Source organism: Hypanus sabinus, chromosome 9, assembly GCF_030144855.1.
Source record: "Hypanus sabinus isolate sHypSab1 chromosome 9, sHypSab1.hap1, whole genome shotgun sequence".
NCBI classification, from domain to species: domain Eukaryota; kingdom Metazoa; phylum Chordata; class Chondrichthyes; order Myliobatiformes; family Dasyatidae; genus Hypanus; species Hypanus sabinus.
Window position 1 is genome coordinate 26663826 of NC_082714.1, and position 19462 is coordinate 26683287.

The 19462-nt window shown below is 39.8% G+C and overlaps 1 protein-coding gene across 2 annotated transcripts in view; it reads right to left on the reverse strand.

Annotated features, from left to right (window-relative positions):
• Positions 1-19462, reverse strand: part of LOC132399206 (meiosis regulator and mRNA stability factor 1) — a 72705-nt gene that overhangs the window by 7115 nt on the left and 46128 nt on the right. For both annotated transcript variants that reach the window (XM_059979352.1, XM_059979351.1), the window contains exons 13-22: positions 18628-18708; positions 17494-17730; positions 16757-16876; positions 12924-13099; positions 6048-6268; positions 5655-5797; positions 4359-4492; positions 2876-3078; positions 1997-2224; positions 1685-1915 (exon numbers count right to left, since the gene is read on the reverse strand). In XM_059979352.1, the coding sequence (XP_059835335.1) occupies positions 1685-1915; positions 1997-2224; positions 2876-3078; positions 4359-4492; positions 5655-5797; positions 6048-6268; positions 12924-13099; positions 16757-16876; positions 17494-17730; positions 18628-18708 (1774 nt within the window). The remainder of the gene's footprint in view (positions 1-1684; positions 1916-1996; positions 2225-2875; positions 3079-4358; positions 4493-5654; positions 5798-6047; positions 6269-12923; positions 13100-16756; positions 16877-17493; positions 17731-18627; positions 18709-19462) is intronic.

Sequence of the window (19462 nt, forward strand, 5' to 3'; positions counted from 1 at the left end):
CAGTGAACAGACCATTTCAAACAACTAGGCGGATTTCTTGAGGATAGCTTGATATAGATTTCATGCAAGGTGATGATTGTGCATTGTATCATTATGGTACTATATCAGTAAAACAAAAAGATTTTCTAAGACAGGAACTTCACTCTTTAAGAGAGGAAGGAAAAACGGGAAATAAGCCCAGCAGCCCGACTTCAGTAGCTGGCAAAATATTTTGAGATCAGTATTAAGGATGAAGTTAATGGAGGATTATGATGAAGTTTCTGTAAGGGGAAAACCTGCCTAATAGATCTATTAGAATTCTTTGAGGTGGTGGCATGCCAGTGTAGTGGTTAGCACAATACCAGCAACCCAGATTCAATCTGCACTGCTGTCCACAGGGAATCTGTATATTCTCTGTACATGTCAGTGAGGGTTTCCTCCAGGTGTCCCAGTTTCTTCCCACAGTCCAAAGATGTACTGGTTGGTAGGTGCATTGGTTATTGTAAATTGTACCGTGATTGGGCTAGGGCTAAATCAATGGTTGCAGGGCAGTGTGGCTTGAAGGGCCTACTCCACATTGTATCTCAATCAAGTAAATAATCAGGTAGGATAGACAAAGGAGAGTCAGCAGATGTTATTTACTTAGATTTTCAGAAGGCCTCTGGTATTACTTGGATAGAAGACTGGCTGATTGGTAAAAGGCAAAGAGTCTTTTTTCTTTGGTTGCTGATAACTAGTCGTCTACAGGGGTTGGTGTTGGGTCCATTATTTTGACATTGTATATTAATGATGTGAATGCTGGAATTTATGGTTTTGTAGCCAAGTTTGTGGGTGATGCAAAGATAGGTGAAGGAACATGTTAAAGAAGCAGAATTTGTAGAAGGATTTTGCCCATTCCCCTAATCTGTCTAAGTGTAGCTTAAGTGTATGCACTTGCACTTCGGTTAAAGGTGTAGACTTTTTTTTAAAATGGGAAATGAATTCAGAAATCAGAGATGCAAAGGGACTTGGAGTAATCATCCAGGATTCCCTAAAATTTAACTTGCAAATTGAGTCAGTGGCAAGGAAAGCAAATGCAATGTTAGCATTCATTTCAATATACTAGAATATCAAAGCAAAGGCTTTGTCAGACCACATTTGGAGTATTGTGAGATTGGGACTCCATATCCAAGAAAGGGTCCAGTGGAAGTTTGAGAATTATTCTGGGAATGAAAATGTTATTGTATGAGGAGCATTTGATAGCTCTGGGCCTGCACTCGCTGGATTTTAAAATAAGGAGTGTTAAAACCTGGATAGATAGAGCTGATATGGTAAAGATGTTTCTAATACTAGAGGAGTCTTAGAACCACTGGGCACAGCCTCAGAAAAGAACCACTCTCTGTCTAAAGATATTTTTCCTCTTCTGTTCTACAGGGACATTCTGCTATTCTGAGGCAGCTGCAGAGACCATGTTATTGAGTATATTTAAAGTGGTATTAACAGGTTCTTGATTAGTAAGGGAGTCAAAAATTCCAGTGAGAATGCACGAGAATGGGGTTGAGGGGCATAATAAATATGCCATGGAGGAGACTTGATAGGCCAAATTATGTCCCTATATCTTATGGTCTTAGGGGTATTTACATTTCAATTTTGGCATGAGACTGCACAACTACTAAACTGACATTCGTACATAAGAAATAAAGCTGGACATTTTCAGAATTCATACCTCAACCAAGTATGGCAAGCTCTTCAATAGTTCTGCCAAAGACACAAAACCATATTCAGATGGGACAAGAGGACTTCCATAAGTGGAATCAAAACGTTTTCTAAGATCCTCAACTTTCATTTGTGAAATGCCCTCCAGAGACATCAGCAGCACTAGAAGTTGAGCAGTAAGTGTGCGAAGAGACTTCCTGTTTATTAGTTGGAGCTGCTTACCTGCTGGCGTGTCAATAACCTTTTAAGAGAAAGTATAAAATTTTAATTTTACCCCCAAAAAATAAATGGAGAATTTGTAACAAAAGTAACCATACGATACCTTTACAACATGGCAGAACTTCTGCATAAGTTCTCCAACAGTGCTGACATCATAGTCTTGAAGGCGCAGAGAATATCCAAAAGTATTGTTGTACTCGGAAAGGAAATCCGATAGTATCATACAACTGTCTTTTTGAGACCGCAGCAACTTAACAAGCTGTGCCGTCAGTGCTTTTATCTGCTCACTTTCTGTTAAAAGAAGAATCTTTTCCTCGCCACACTCTAGAACCTGTGGACAATATTGTCATATGCATCAAAACCTCTAACATTTAAAAATGTACAAATAGTTCATCCAGATGGTTAACGTTAAGTACCCAAATTCAGAAAATAATCAAATGAAACAAAATTAATACTTTGTACATACAGGAGATAAGAATAATATCTTGTTGCAAGGTTACTAAATCCCTGGAGTTGAAATGGACAAGTAGAAAAAGGTAACTGCAGTTTGATTAATTGAAAACATGACTGGTATTAACTCGGCTAACTAACCTATTGAAAACATCCTGGAACGTATGGATTTTGCTACTAGGTCTAATAAATACACACTGCCTCTTGTCCCTGCTATTGAAAAAATAAAAATATAACAAGTTACATTTCCTGATGGAGGGCCAAGTTCCTGAAAATTTAAATGAGTCAGAGGGAGTCAAATTAAAGCACTCATGTTTTAAATGCTCAACTCTACAACTGAGGATCAATCCCATTTGTTTGGTTTGTTCACTATACTAAAAAGTCTCATCTCAAACTTCACACATTTCAAGAATACTGTTCAGTATCAGGTAATAATACTAACTTTGTAATAAAAAAATTTTGCATTATCAGACACCACTCAATTTTATAGTTAGTGAAACTTGTAAGGACACAAGAAATAAATAACACATACCTGCAACACTTCAGGTATAGATTCAAACAGTTCCATGAGCTTATTAAAGCCATAGTACGAAAGTTTGCACTGGCGCCCAAAATGATGATGGTATGTAGGAATAAATTTACTAAAGGGCATGCGATAGTGAGACTGATGTCGCAGTAGATCCACTACTTCTTTTGCAAATTGCTTTGTTCTTTCTATTTCCTCTGGAGTACGCTCTAAATAGAAATATTCCACATTGAATAAGGTTTTAGGCCTCCATAGTTATGAAAATATTTGACACCAAAACAAACCCCATTAAGTCAAATGATGGGATATAAGCAATTTGGAAGAATCCAAAATAATCAAACTTTTACATAAACAAATGCGATTGTGCGTGATCAGACAGGGTTTTATAACCTCACTATATACCACCACCTACTGGCCTTAGCATGCAGCTGCTGGTAACTTTACACAGTACCCTACCCCCCCCCCAACCCCCACTAAAAATATCCATGTCTCATTGACGTTAAACATCCTGCAACAGCATGATGGTATGGCACAGGATTAATGACTGAAGAACTGAAAATTCAAATCCAACACTGGGATATTATAAAATATAACTCAATGAATCAATAATTTGAGAACATTAGAAGATCCTTAAGGTGTTGGGTGGTCTTAATGCTCACAAGTGCTTTTCAGGAAAATGAGGACTAACAATCCATTGTCTTATGAGACCACAATCACAGCAATAACTTGGCTTTCTACTTTAAAATAGGAAGACTGATAAATCCAAATTTATTAAAGTCACACGAAGACAGGATGTGCATGTACAAGGCTTGTGAATGGATCTAGCTCTACCCTCTCCATAACCTTAACTTTTATATAACTAAAAATCTATGCTGGCGGTAGTAAGGAGGTGAGGTGGAATAAAAGATTTGTGTGGGATGGGGAACTGCTTTAACTTCATACTAAAATAAAATTTACTTAATAGCTTAAAAGTAGTTCTCCAACTTCCTTTCATTGTATCTATAAAACACTGATTTTTTAGAAGCCATGGTACAAATTAGAGCAAAATGATAGCTATATGAAGGGCTAGTTGCTAATATTCCACCTTTTTTGGTCAAGGGCTTAAAGATGATGGTATCCTTGCAAAAGAGCATGTACAGTTCTAGAATGTACACATGTGGCACCATCTATTAGCAATCGGAGATCCTGTTATTACTAATCAAAAATTTACATTTCATGGAAATTCCATATCCAATCAATGTTCATAAGTTTTAAACCTACTTTTAAAGCTTGCCCATCCTTTAAGAAATGTATCTCAGGAGAAAATCAAAATGCCCCAGGGACTTAACACTTCATATTTGTAAATGTTTCGTTTTACATTAGTAACAAAGCTGCTGCTGTTGATGATTTTTAAAAAAGGGAAATTTACTTTCTAAAGTAAAAATGCTGCAACGTTGTGCCAAATATTACAATTCTAGCAACAAGATCAAATTTTAAAAACAAACAAAACCTCTCTTTGGGATAGAAATCACAGTATCTTCATCTTGTTTTGAAATACAGATTGTAGTGTCCGGTATTTCTGAAAGCAGATCAGCCAGTTCACACACACCATACTCTGTGACATCCCAATCCTTTGAAAAGCACCTAAGAAAATAAGACAGACATTGATTTTGGTCCTTGGATGAAAATATTGCTAAGTTACAGAACAAACTCCCAAGACTTTTTATGGTATTCATCTATCATTGTCAAGAGTCCTTCATTTTCCTGTCATTCTACTATTTGATCAATGTTACGATGGGATATGCTAAAGGACAGCTGGTTTCTTCCTTAAATTAACAGGAAAAAAAGGTGAGGATTAATTGCCCATGATGACTGGGTGAATTGCAAGATCTAGACCTATTGGCACTGAAGGGCATTATGAGCCTTGGAAGGGAGCCTGTAGGTAGAATTCCAGTACACCTGCTGCTATTGTCCTTTTCGGTGGAAAATGTGGTTTTTAGTGCTGCTATGGAACTAGTCTATGCTAGGTAGCTGTAGTGTAGTTGGTAAATAACATACATGTAGCTATGCCATGATGGCAGTCGAGGTAATGAGAAAGTATACAGAGTGGGACTGGCTGCCAATCTACTGAGCTGTCCTGGCCCAAATGTTATCTAGTTTTGTGTACTATTGGAACTCATCCAATTAAGCAGAGTATTCTATCAGACTCCTGGCCTGCGTCTTACAGACTGAAGAGCATTAGGGTGTCAGAAGGCTTCCTCTGACCAACTTTTGGATCAAGAATGTGCATCTAGTTTGGTCGAGTTTCTCATCAATGGTGAACCCCAGGATTTCAACAGCAGGGGATTTGGTGATGACAATGTGAGTTTATATCAGAAGTAAGTGAATAGGTCATATCGCTGGAAATGCAAATCATCTTTAAGTCCATGCCTACATAAAAGGAGTTGCTTCAGGCATTAAGAGTTTGTATTGGAACCAAGCTTAACACAGCATCCCGGAGTGGGAACCTGAGCTTTTAAAACTTCATTCCAATCAATAATTTATTTTGCAAAGTTTAAACTTGGATAGTTTCAATCCTACTGAAAATATGCCAAGACCCACCAAATCTAGCTGACCTGACTTGGACTTAGAGGGGAGTGAATATCATTGGGAAGAAACAATTCAACATTGTGCTTTGTATTATCTGCTCAGGTTAGTAGAGACAAAGGCTGCTACAAGTCAAAGTAGAAAAACTCCAGCCCTCAGTTAAATCAAAATAATTGTACTTAATGAACCAAAATGAATTCTGGAATTCTATGATACTTACCAGTGGTATGCTTGTCCAAATTCTTTTATGAACACCTGTTTGCTGGCCTGAGATTTAAGAAGTTTAAGTATGTCTTTTGTAAAGCGCTTTACTTGTGCTCGATGAGTTAATGTAAGCAGGCGTTTGGTGCCCAAACCAAGGATCTAAAGTAAACAGCAAGAAGAAATGGTCAGTTAAATTGTATTGCAAGATGTGGGAGAATCTACAGCAGGAGCTTCTGCATTAAAAATTTGCAAAATTTGCCCATGACAATTACCATTAGGTTTAGCTTCTTGGTTTTTATTTACATTTTATAATATAAATCATCCACTGCTTGCTTTTATCCTGAATGTTCAGTTAAAAATATGTACTGCATGTAATAAGTATAAATAATTCATTTTTGCATAAACCTACCTGTAAAACATGAGGCACAGCTTCTAATAACTCCATTAGTTTGGAATAGCCATAGTCTGAAACTCTGCACTGTTTTCCAAAATGATGATGATAAGTTGGTATAAATTTGTGTTGAGATATGACACAATGAGCCTGGTTCTTCATTAGATCAATTATTTCTCTACTGAACTGAATAAGCTGAGGATTCCCCACTGGACTCCTGCACCGTAGCGGACAAGGATCTTCAGAGGGGAAAAGGGTGAAAATATTGATTCTGTAGGTTAGTGAGCACATTTCATAGTCGAAGTTAAAAAAAAAATCTACTAGCACAACTTTTATTATTAAACTAATACACCCTATCCTCGTTATATGCATCTTCAGACAATGCAGATTAAGTTCTAGCAAGGAACCCATTTCTACCAACGTCTCCTTATATGCATCCAAAACTCAGTTAGGCGAGGAGCATCGCTTTCCTGCCAATACAAGTCGCGTGCACACGCCTCAGTCTCACTGTTGGGATAAGAAGCACCGCTTTCCCACCAATACAAGTCAGGTGCATGCACCTCAGTCTCACTCCTGCCAGTCTCGCATTGGTTTTGGCAAGGAGTAGATGTGTGATCTTGCGCTCTTACACTTTTGAGTTTTTACCTACGGTGCAGTGATTTTGTGCTTGAAATAGTTAGCCATCAGCCAAGTGGCAGAGAACCGCTTTAACAACTATATTAAAAAAAAAGTTGGAAATTATAAACAGGGCAGCGTTAGGTGAAGGTAACACAGTTTTGGGACACTGCTGCCAGGAACAGAATCTTGCCTTTAAAGTTCTTTTGTTGCTTGACAATGCGCCAGCCCATCCTAAACATTTGGACAGCATTCATCGTAACATAACAGTGCATTTCCTGTCGCCTAACACAACATTGCTGATTCAACCATTCGACCAAGGTGTGATCTACATTCAAGGCATTTTTTTTTAAAAAAAAGTGAACTAACTCTCAGATGCTGCAAGCAACAGACCATTTTGAAAATCCTGGGAGTTTACCAACAGTGAGGGAATGGTGGAAGTCAGAACACTTGCACAAATGGTGATGGACATGGACCCAAGTTTAGAATGGAGTCAGCATTTCAGTCGTTCCCTGCAATTAACCCTTCTACCCTACAAGCAAATTTATGCTGAAAAATAAAATGCTGCCAAGCAAACAACCCTCACCATTTTCTCAAACCGGTGTCATCTCCTGCTGCCGGCAGTTCTGTGAGTCTTCATTCACCCCTTGCTGTGCTTGTTGATCCTGACGACCCACAACCATCCACCTCATCTCCCAGAGCGAACACACCTGCCACCGTTGGCGAGTACTGTACACCCTAGTATGTTAACTTTCTATGATTTATTACACTGATTATTACCTTAAATTGATGAAATATAACACGAATGTTGCCCTATGGTACTGCTTTTGTGTCATATTGGTATGAAAATGTGAATAAATTACAGATAAAACATATTTAGGAAGCCCTCTGGAACGCATCCCTATTTTCTCCATTTAAATAATTATTCACATTATGCGTTTCACACTATGCGTCGACTGTGAGGAACATATCCCCCGCATACAACGAGGATAGGGTGTAGCAGCACTTTAAATTTACATTTGCCTGAATACAAAAACATTTCTATGCAATTTTCTTGATACACTCCCACCATCCCATTCACAATGTGTCTTCAACAGAACATCCCAGCATTTCATAATGCTTTAAAAAATAAGTAGAATGGCAAAGACTCATGTGGACCATTGGTTTGAATGGTTCCGTTCAATGCTTTAAAACCCTAGTCAAATATACATCAATAGTTAGAGAAATTCTTATAAAACAACTTGTAGAAAGGTACAATCGTAATTCCAGTTTCCCGAGCCAGTTTTGGTAGGTACAGAAATTTAGAATGGTGATAAGAATACAATGGAGAATAATAATAATAATGGACTAATTAAAGACTAGAACTAGAGGACATTGCCTCAAGGTTCAGGGAAAAAGATTCAGGACAGAGATTAGGAGAAACTCCACCCCCCCCCCCAGAGTGGTGAATCTGTGGAATTCTCTGCCCAGGGAAGCAGTTGAGGCTTCTTCACTACATATATTTAAGATACAGTTAGATATAGATTTTTACATAGTAGGGGAATTAAGGGTTATGGGGAAAAGGCAGGTAGATGGGCAGATAATTACCGTAAAGGTAATTTACAGACAGATCAGCCATGATGTTATTGAATGGTGGGGCAGGCTTGATGGGCTGGATGGCCTACTCCTGCTCCTATTTCTTAGGTTCTAATGCATGTTTGCCCATCTACCTTCTGCAGTATTGTACACAACATTCTTATTTTGACTAGAAATCGAATTGCATAGCATTATCCCATTGAACATGAACTTTTCCAAAGGAAAACACGAAGGGCCAGTTGTGCTTGACCTTGATCATGACCTGTAATCCATTCCCATGGCCATATGCACCTTAACAGCAGCACTGCTTCAAGGTCCTGAAGGCAGTACATCATGGTCCTTCACTCTGAGAATATACTGCAGGACTACTAAGCTTGACAGTTCTGCTAGAAGGCCTTTTCCACTATCTCTAAAAGTTTCTGATGACTGGTGACATTTTGCACAACCCACTTGAATAATTAAAAATAAATCTAAAATTTAGAAAAGTGCAAAGGTCAAATATTTCTAAACTTTAAATTCAATTTGCATTTTTCTAATTTTACATTTATTTTTCTTTAAGAAAAAATCTTGGCTTCATGTACAGTCGACCTTCACTAATCCCACTACCTGTAATCTGGTTTCTTTAATAATCTGGTACTGATATCAAATTATCTGCACAACTGTAATTTCACTTTCCCGGGCCACTGTACCTATCTGCTGCGCATTGTTTTGGTTGTGCTAGATCTGTTCATGTGTTGGCGTACTCTTGTAAGCACAGACAGGCAATTCCCACTCGTTTTTCTGCATTTGTTAATATCAATTGCGTGCGGCGCAGCTGCCCGGCACCTGCCTGTCTCACCCACTAGCAGTGGGGGAGCTGGCATGTGCTGGGTCGGTCTGCCTTCTTGCCTGCCTGCTGGCAGTTGCGCTCTGTCCTCCACCGTTGCACAAGGATCGGTGGGCAATCAGCGACTAGCTCAATGACTGTCTCAGCTTTGATTTGCAAATTAAAGTTTAACCCTTCTTGAAGAATCTTCTGCGTCTTCTGGTCGTTTGTGGGGCACAAGAAACCACGACACACTCTGTTCTCTTCTGCCTATGACCTCAGATCAGATGTGGCAACCCACTGAATTTAAGTATATTACTAAGCAGAGGAAAAGAAACTAATGAGGATTTCCTCTGTAACTGCAAATGAGGGAAGAGCCCAGCACCGAATCCCCGGCCGCCTGGCTATCGCATGAAATGTGGCGTATAGACCTCCATTCCCCTACTTCTGCTCACTCAGATGTGCTGCCACCAACATCAGTTTTTGAAGGAACTGCTGTGCCAGTTTCAGCAGCAGTACCTGATGCTTCACACATTTTTCAAGATGAAGATGTTGATGATCCTGACAACCCCACACTTGCAGACATGTAACTTTGCCTGAAGGTATATTAAACGTTTCACTTTAGAAACAGCTCAACTGTTCTGTACAAGTTATTCCTGTACATATACCTGCATCCTTTATTTTAATCTGTACAGTATATTACTTTATTAAAATTTCACTTGCTACTCATTTAATATTTCTATTATCTAACATACTGATTTACATGATATTTTAAAGGTATGATGAGGCAGTTAGCTATTGCTTAATGCAATCATTCTGTAATTCGGAATTTTCACTAATCCTGCACTCCTCAGGTCCCAATGGTGCCGGATTATAGAAGGTAGACCTGTACTATTTCAATGGGAAAAGCAAACTCATTCAAATAGAGTCATGCTTAATAAACCACAAGGGCTGGCATAGAGCCAAAGAATGAGATAGAATTTGTACTCAACCCCTCCGCGCTTGGCACGTCACAGAAACGTCCTTTGTCATGTACGATACTGCTACATTGCATTGAGTAGCTATGCAAATTCAGAACTTGCTGATGCATGCAGAGTTAATCAGTAGTTCCTTATAGAAACAGCTGTACAAATCAGTGCAAACTAGCCCATCCGAGCTGTTCGACGTCATCATACAGCCTCTTGAATAAGTTGTATTTGTGCTCTGTCATAATTTTCATAACTGCCTGGTGTCAAATTATCCAATTTCCCACTCAACACTTAAGAGCACTGTCTGAGAAGATAGTCCATGCCACTCATGGTCAATCAGCACTGGCTATTAGCCAAACAAAGGCATTTTAGTAGCATTGTCATGAAATGGGACTCCAAAAAAGGCAAGTTCCATTATTTGTATAATTTCTATAACTTCAGACTCCCAAATTCTGACCCTGCTTCATGACCAATGTCCCCATTTTGAGCATTCAATCCCCCCCCACCCTGTCCCATTCCTCCCAGATCAGGCTCTGGTTAGCCAAAAGGTTAGGTCAGCCAATACAGCACCTTTTGCCCTACTCTCAAATACCTACTGATGCATGCATGTTAAATTAATTTACAAATTGTGCAAGAACTTGCAAGATAAAAGTTACACGAGTGAATCTGCAGATGCTGGAAATAAATTAAAAAAAAAACACAAAATGATGGCAGAACTCAGTAGGCCAGACAGCATCTATGGGAGGAGGTAGTGATGACATTTCGGGCCAAAACCCTTCATCAGGAGTGAAGTAACATCGGGTGGTTGAGGGGGGAGAAGAAGTGGGGGGAGGGATAAAGTAGAGAGCTGGGAAGTGATAGGCTGGAGGGAAATGAGCAGTGGGGGGGTGAAGGTGGAGAATTATGGGAAATAAGAGAAAGAAAGGTAGGGCTGGGGAAGATTATAGTGAGGGGGGAAAAAAGAGAAAGAGAACCAGACTAAAATTATAGATAGGGATGGGGGTAAGGGGGGGCAGAGGTATCAACGGAGGTCAGTGAGTTGGATGTTCATGCCGGCGGGAAGGAGGCTACCTAGGCGGGAGATAAGGTATTGCTCCATCGACCTGCGTGTGGCCTCACCTTGACGGTAGAGCAGGCCATGGACAGACATATCGGAGTGGGAGTGGTCTATGGAATTGAAGTGTGTGGCCACAGGGAGATCCCGCCACTGCTGGAGGACTGAGCGCCGGTGTTCAGCTAAATGGTCTCCCAGTCTGCGACGGGTTTCCCCAATGTATAAATGGCCACATCTGGAGCACTGGATACAGTACATCACCCCATTCGACTTGCAGGTGAAGTGATGCCTCACCTGAAAGGACTGTCTGGGGCCTAGGATGGTGGTGATGGAAGTATGGGGGCAGGTGTAGCACTTCTTCCGTTTGCAGGGATAAGTGCCTGAAGGGAGGTTGGTGGGGAGGGATGGGGGGGGGGGGGGAGAATGAATGGACAAGGGAGTCACATAGGGAGTGATCATTGTGGAAAGCCAAAAGTGGGGGGAGGGGAACCTGGTCCTCACCCATCACTCTACCAGCCTACAGATCCAACGTATAATTCTCCGTAACTTCTGCCACCTCCTATGGGGACTCTCACAGCTACCGAGACGATTCCTCCTCCCACCCTGTCTCCTGCAAAAATGCTATCCCTTTCTCTCAATTCCTCTGCCTCTGCCACATCTGCTCTCAGGATGAGGCCTTTCTTTCTAGGACAAAGGAGATGTCATCCTTTTTTAAAGAAAGGAGCTTCCCTTCATCCACTATCAACTCTGCCCTCCATCGCGTCTCCCGTATTTCACGCGCCTCTACCCTCACCCCATCCCCCGCCAGCCCACCAGGGATAGAGTCCCCCGGTCCTCACCTATCACCCTACATATCCAGTGTATAATCCTCCGTAACTTCCACCACGTCCTACGGGATCCCACCACCAGACACATCTCCCCCTCCTCCCCCCCCCCCCCACTCTCAGCCTTCCGCAGGGATCACTCCCAAAGCGACTCCCTTGTCCATTCATCCCCCCCATCCCTCCCCACCAACCTCCCTCCAGGCACTTATCCCTGCAAATGGAAGAAGTGCTACACCTGCCCCCATACTTCCCTCACCACCATCCCAGGTCCCAGACAGTCCTTTCAGGTGAGGCACCACTTCACCTGCGAGTCAACTGGGGTGATATACTGTATCCGGTGCTCCCGATGTGGCCATTTATACATTGGGGATACTCGCTGCAGACTGGGAGACTGTTTCGCCGAACACCGGTGCTCAGTCCTCCAGCAGTGACGGGATTTCCCTGTGGCCACACCCTTCAATTCCACAGACCACTCCCACTCCGACATGTCTGTCCATGGCCTCCTCTACTGTCAAAATCAGGCCGCACGCAGATTGATGGAGCAATACCTTATCTCCCGCCTAGGTAGCCTTCTACCTGCTGGTATGAACATTCAACTCTCAGATCTCTGTTGATACCCCTGCCCCCCCTCACTTACCCCATCCCTATCTATAAGTTTAGTCTGGTTCTCTTTCTCTCCCCCCCCCACTATAATCTCCCCCCAGCCCAACCTTTCTTTCTCTTTTATTTCCCATAATTCTCCACCTTCCCCCTAGTCCATTTCCCTTCAGCCTATCACTTCCCAGCTCTCTACTTCATCCCTCCCCCCACTTCTTATCCCCCCTCGACTATCCCATGTTACTTCACTCCTGATGAAGGGTTTCGGCCCGAAACGTTTTCACTACCTCCTCCCATAGACGCTGTCTGGCCTGCTGAGTTCTGCCAGCATTTTGTGTTTTTAAGATAAAAGTTACCATGCTTTTAAATAAAATTATAACAACCATTGCAACTGTGTCTGTACTTAGATTAAACCAGACTTTCCATTAGCTTGCTTTGGATAACATGTCAGCTTACCAGCATTAGGTGGCGGTGGATTGTTATGAACCCATTTTACAACTTTAATACCATTCTGTGCTGTGACAATATTAACACCAGGGACACAGGTTATGAGGTGTTCCAAAGGTACGCCACCTTCACCCTCTTCCACCATCTTCAAAACCGTGAACTCAGAGGCATAGCAATCTAAAAAACTGCAAGAGATCAGAATTTCTACTTGAGAAAAATGAAAATTAATGATGTAATCGTAATAAAAATTCATACAATGTAGAAAGCCATCTCCCTTATACAAAAGCAGTTTTGAAACATGAATTTTGGAAATACTCAAGACAGTCTGGGAACCAATGAGAACATCAAGTATTAGGGCCCAATTACATTTCATGGACTAATGCACAAATTTTAAAGTAGAAGGCAGAACAATTGAGAAGATATAACAATGGGGAACACAATTCAGACAGCAATGTGTACTTCTTTAACAAAGCAAAGGTTAAAAAAAAACAACCATAACTCATTAAGGCAGCCAAATTTGAGAAGACTAGTTTCACACTCAGATCAAATAATCCACACAATGGGCGAGATGGCTCTGCAATATCAGTTACTTCAATCACAGGAGAGAAGTTGATAGGTGAGATTTGAAGGAACTTCAATGAATAGTTAAGTTCCTGAACAGAATGGATAGTAGGAAGCTGTACTACTTGGAGGGATTCAAGATTAGAGGTCACAGCCAAAATGGGGAAGTTAAAAGGTGATGAGCAAAAACACACGCACTTTAAAAAAAAAAGTGGTTGCAATTCAGAGCAAACTGCAGGGAAAGGGCAGAACCAGCACACATGAGGCAACTGGCAGCATGCTGTAGTATAACCAGTCTATGAGCTGTTGAATAAGCATATTATATTCAATTCACAATTTCCACTTAACCAGTCCAGCTGGTTTCAACTAGGGTTGCAATGCTATCCAATAATAGGACTCAACATTACTGGAATAAGTAACAATATGCACCATGGGAAAAATGATGCAGGCTTCCATTTCTTTAATGTTGATAGAGTGATTCTTACATTGAAAAATGTGTAGAACAATAGAAGAGGACTATATGACTGGACTGAGCAGCAATACTCAATTACTTTTGCACTCCTGCAGTATTACATGAATTATTCACTGTCTATACAAATTTACTTAATTCAGCACATTTCCCATTTTGATCAGAATAATTGACTTGTCATTCAGAGAACTCTTGTATGGTATATGAAATGTAGTTTCAACACAATAAATCTTAAATACGAAGGATTGATAAGTTTGTGGCCTACGGTAGAAGGAGTCAATTTTAGAAAACCTAGCACATTTATTTTTCAACATAGTCCCCTCCTACATTTACACTCAGTCCAGCGGTTGTGGAGCATACAGATCTTGGACCTCCAGAATGTGTCCACAGCATGACTGATTGATAAATTCGTGGCCCAAGGTAGCCGGCAATGAGCTCTCGTTACATGCACATAACTCATCTCCTACCTTATGGTGATTGATAAGTTCATAGCCTGCTTTATCAACTTCAAACTTTCTGCATAATCACTCAGCGTTGAACTGCATGTGCATGTTAACAAGAGCGCATCTACTTAGGCCACGAATTTATCAATTACCCCTGCTGTGGACACTTTCTGGAGGTCCAAGATCCACATGTTCCACGACCACTGCTGGACTAAGTGTGTAAACGTAGGAGGGGACCATACCGAAAAATAAATGTTCTACATTTTTAAAAATTGACTCCTTCTACCTTAGGCCACAAACTTACCAATCACCCCTCGTATATTACAGCAAGAAATCAGAATCAAGCACAAAACTGAATGGCAGTTTTTTAAAAACATTTTAGCAGAATTCAACATTTGGATTTTTAAATAGTCAAAATACAAGTGAAATATAGAAAAAAAATTAGGACTACACGTAATCTCATTTTGTCACTAATTAGGTTTCAAACAGATTTTCAGAAGGGATTTACTTCTCACACGATATTCCTCCCAACACAATGTGTCTTCTCATCTTTCAAATGAAGTGAGTTCTAGCATTTTTATCATACTCTTAACTATTACTTTAACACTGATCTTCAATTATTCAACTTGTGCCTTACACAGCAAGGACTCCTGACCAAAGGATTTAATCTGCTTTAGACCACTTTAATAAAAGTAGTAAGATTTCAATATGAACAAATTCCACAAAGTCCTTAGCACTACTCTGTACTTGACTATACATTAAAACTAGCAATTGCAAGTTATGCCACTCTAAATCCAACATTCTGGCCTTATGAAGTCAAAAACTCTTAGAAGAAAACTCCCTGGTTTGATGTTTTCACCTCTATCCAACATCAGATAGCTGGGACCATCCAACATGAGGGCAATGAGACCATAAGACATCAGAGCAGAATTAGGCCATCCACCATTCAATCATGGCTGATTTTTTTCCCTCCTCAACCCCAGTTTGTGGCCTTCTCCCCATAACCTTTGATGCCATGTCAATCAAGAACCTATCCATCTCTGCCTTAAATACACCCAACGACCTGGTCTCCACAGCTGCATGTGGCAACAAATTCACCACCCTTTGGCTAAAGAAATTTCTAATTGAGAGGAATGAGTAATAGTGGACCAGCATTTTCATCAGGAGGAATGTAAGTGATCAGAGGCACCAGAAGGTATTAGATTAAGGTGAGAAAAGGTGGTTGGTTCAGAGAAAGGGATAAAATCTGAGAACTAAATTTCAGAGCAAGATTCAAGTGGAAAATGAGACTATTTCTTCAAATAGAAGGCTTGGACCATAAAAAAAAATTGACAAGTGGGTAATAATGCAGAGAGCATATCAGTTAAATAGGTTGAATATATAAAATTCAGAAAAGTTACATAAAGAGCAATTGCACTAACAAAGTCTATTATGCCACATTTTTTCTTCTTTTTAAATCAATGAGAGTCAAGAGCATTTTGCTTCAGAACAAAATGTGGAAAGAAGTGGCCAATGGGACCAATTCCATTGTCCCTTTTACACTTTGGTTTGGTTTAATTTAGCCTGTGCAGGGCCACATTGATCAATCAAGTCCAAATGCAGATCTGTTACCAAGTGCTTAGTTTAGAATTAAGAATTCAGATTGTTAACACCAGAATCGAAAGAGACAAGTGTCTGGATCTATTAAGCAGTAATATCTTGCTATAATTTCAGAATGAAAAGAGTACTAACAGTTATTGCTGGTGGTAAATAGCATTAAATACCAAACTTAATGAAATTGTTGGCTATGATTATTTAGTCATTCTAGATATTGCCAATGGCCAATAGCAAATAATTGGATCTAGTCAAATAGTTACAGGTAAAATAAAATTCCCCAAATACTAAGTAGCTCACTGCTAATCTTTCACTCTAGTTTTCTCCTTTCCTCTAGACTTCAATTCCTTGCCCCCCACCTTATCCAGGATGCTTCTGGATTGTCATTTATCAAGACACTTGACTATTCAGAACTTATTTAGAGTGAACACATCTGCAGAAGTTCCTTAAGCAGAACTTGTAGTAAACCTGATTGAATGGCTCCAAATTGGCACCCCCAGTTACTTAAAAAATTAGGAGTGTTCTAACCAACAAAAAAACCTTTTCACTGAATGTCTGCAACTGAGTGAATGATCAAACTAAAGTACAAAATCAGAAGTTGAAATTGTGGAACAAAGCAATACTGTTTTTATATTAACAGTTTGGGTTGATTAGAATGTAGAAATTCTGAACAGTTTATGCACAAACACAATGTAGATGTGAAACTTCTAGAAAATATTTTCTTCACAATATCCCAGACACAAAGAAACACTAATATTCAGCAGTTGAGAACTCACCTGAGAAGTGGTACAGTTCCCTCGTGTGTATGCAAAAGACTATGAACTTGTGGTGCAAATGTTTTTAGGGACAATATGATGAATAGTATTTTGTAAGAATCTGGATCAAATTCATTCTCGCTGCAAAATGAAAGGCAAATATTATGCTGCATCTCCTACACAATATTAATCCTCAGTTTTTTTTATTAAAAATTTGTTGGTTTGTGTCTTGAAAATATTTTGAGGTATCTCAAGGCAAATAATAATTGACAAATTAAAGTCCATTTTTAAAAAGCCCCTGATTATGTTAGATCTATCCACACATTGCCCGAGGTAATCAACAGATCTCTTTTGGAACACAAACAAGTATTTCAGAGGTCATGCATTCATATATACACAAACACACACACAACCATAATGGAAACCTAATATTAGTCATTGCCGAGTCCCTTTCCAGAATCATATATACACTTATTACCCATTTACAGGTTTTGCTGAATGTACTGGTCTAATACTATTTATAACTATATCAACTTGTCTTTGATTCAAAGTTAGCTAGATGAACAAGATTTACAGAAAGGTTTACAGAACAAACATTTACTTTAGGAAGTGCAGTTATGTTAGCAAACTTATTATCACAATAACGGTCAACTTTGAAATAATTTTTAAGGAACAGCAAAAGATTGATATCTATTCTTTACTATTTACCAGTAATATGCAATCTCTAATGCATAAACCAACAGAAACAGGATTCCTACCTGTAACCTCTTTCTGAACAATGCTGTTTACAGATTGGTTCATGGTATTCTAGTTCTTCAAATACTACTGGGCTACAATTGGCTGATGACCCATCATATGACAAAGCAGAAGACAATGGACTCTGTCTTGCCTGACAGCTGGGCAAGAGACAAACCATTCGTCCATTTACTTGGTCACGGATAGCTACAGTGTCAGTTAATTTGTACAAGTCAGACACGATCAATTTGTGTCCAAATCTGGAGAGAGATTTTAAAATTTGTTAGAAAATAACCATGGGATTTTCTGAATATTGTAATCAACATATATACTAAAATAAATATACATTATAGAATTGACAAGTGTGGAGTACAAAAACTGCTGAATTGCAAAGGATGTAATGGAAAATATCTGTGACAAAGAAAGGCCAAAAGAAAATTCAGTAATATGTACCAGAGCACAAGTTTATAAACTTACATTGAGAATTGCTAAGAGAAACAATACAGTGTAAAAGTCTAAGCACATATATAGCTAGGGTGCCTAAGACTTCACTGTATTTGATTGAGTTTGTATAGCTGGCAGGAGCAAAGGATGTTAGGAGTGACAAGGGTGGAGCGCCGCGGGAAAGGTATGGTACAGGTGGCAGTTAAAGACTGCCAGGGTGGAGGTGGGGTGCGGGTACAGGCACAGCCAGACTGGTGAAACAGACAAGGTCATTCAATTCCAAACAAATGGAATATTTATTACAGTATGTCTCTCCGGTGCTTCCACATCCTTCCCCTCTCCCTGCCCCTTTTCCTGACCATGAGCCCCCTTCTCTCTGCCCCCTTCCCACTCTCAGTCCACAACAGAGACCCTCATCAGGAACAGGTTTATCACCCATAGGTCAGGGAATTTGTTTTTCCTTGCAGCAGCAGTACAGTGCAATATACAAAAATTACTAGAGCACTGTGCAAAAATCATAGGTACCCTAGCTACGTATGTGCCCAAGACTTTTGCACAGTACTGTAGTTACACTATCTCAATTAATTCAACATTTACTTTGATTCTGCCTCAGAAACTCAATGCTTTGATACACTTGAATTCAGAGGGACACGAGTACAGGAATTCATAAACAGAAAAGGTACATTTATAACCTATAGATCTAAAATCTGTACCTTTTCTCATAGAGTTCTGTAAATTTTAGCAAGGGCAAGCAACATGCTGGAGCATCCTGCAGGATCAATATAGCTTCGGAACTATGATAGAAGAAAAATGTTAAAATACTATACAGTTTATTAAATTAAACTATTTTGTACTTATACAAAGATAGAGCACTAAAGCCTCAGAAGGGGACAAATATCTTTCATTTGATATTTTATTTCATACATTCAAATTCACAAATATAAATAACTTGTTCAAAGTACAAGATACTGGAACTTCAGATACCACTCCATTGCAAAGCATCTTCAACATATTATACAGAATCAAGTTATCCATGCCTACCACGACGACTTTTTACAACAATCCCATTTGCCTGTATTATGGGTATGCGCCTCTCTGCTTTACCCATATACCCATTCAAATGCCTTTTAAACATTGTAAAAGTATTTGCCTCTACCACCTTGTTCTAGATCATCACCTCTTTCGACCCCATGTGGAAAAATGCATTCCTCAGATTTCCCAAGATGATTCCCTCTCACTTTAAACATATGCCCTCTTGTTCTAGGCTCCACAGTGCTGAGAGAAAGACTATCCTCTCCATACCCTGAATTTTATAACCTCAAAAGCCACTCCATCAGCCTCCCATTCTTCAGGAGCAATAAACATAGCCCATCCAATCTCTCCTTTATTCCAGGCAATACCCTGATGAATCTCTTCATTACTACAATAGCCATCCTGTATTGTGGCAACCAGAACTGCACAGTATTGCTAAAACAGTCCAATCAATGTTTATACAGCTGCAATGTGAAGTTCCAACCTATGCTCCACCAATCTGCTCACCCATGTCTC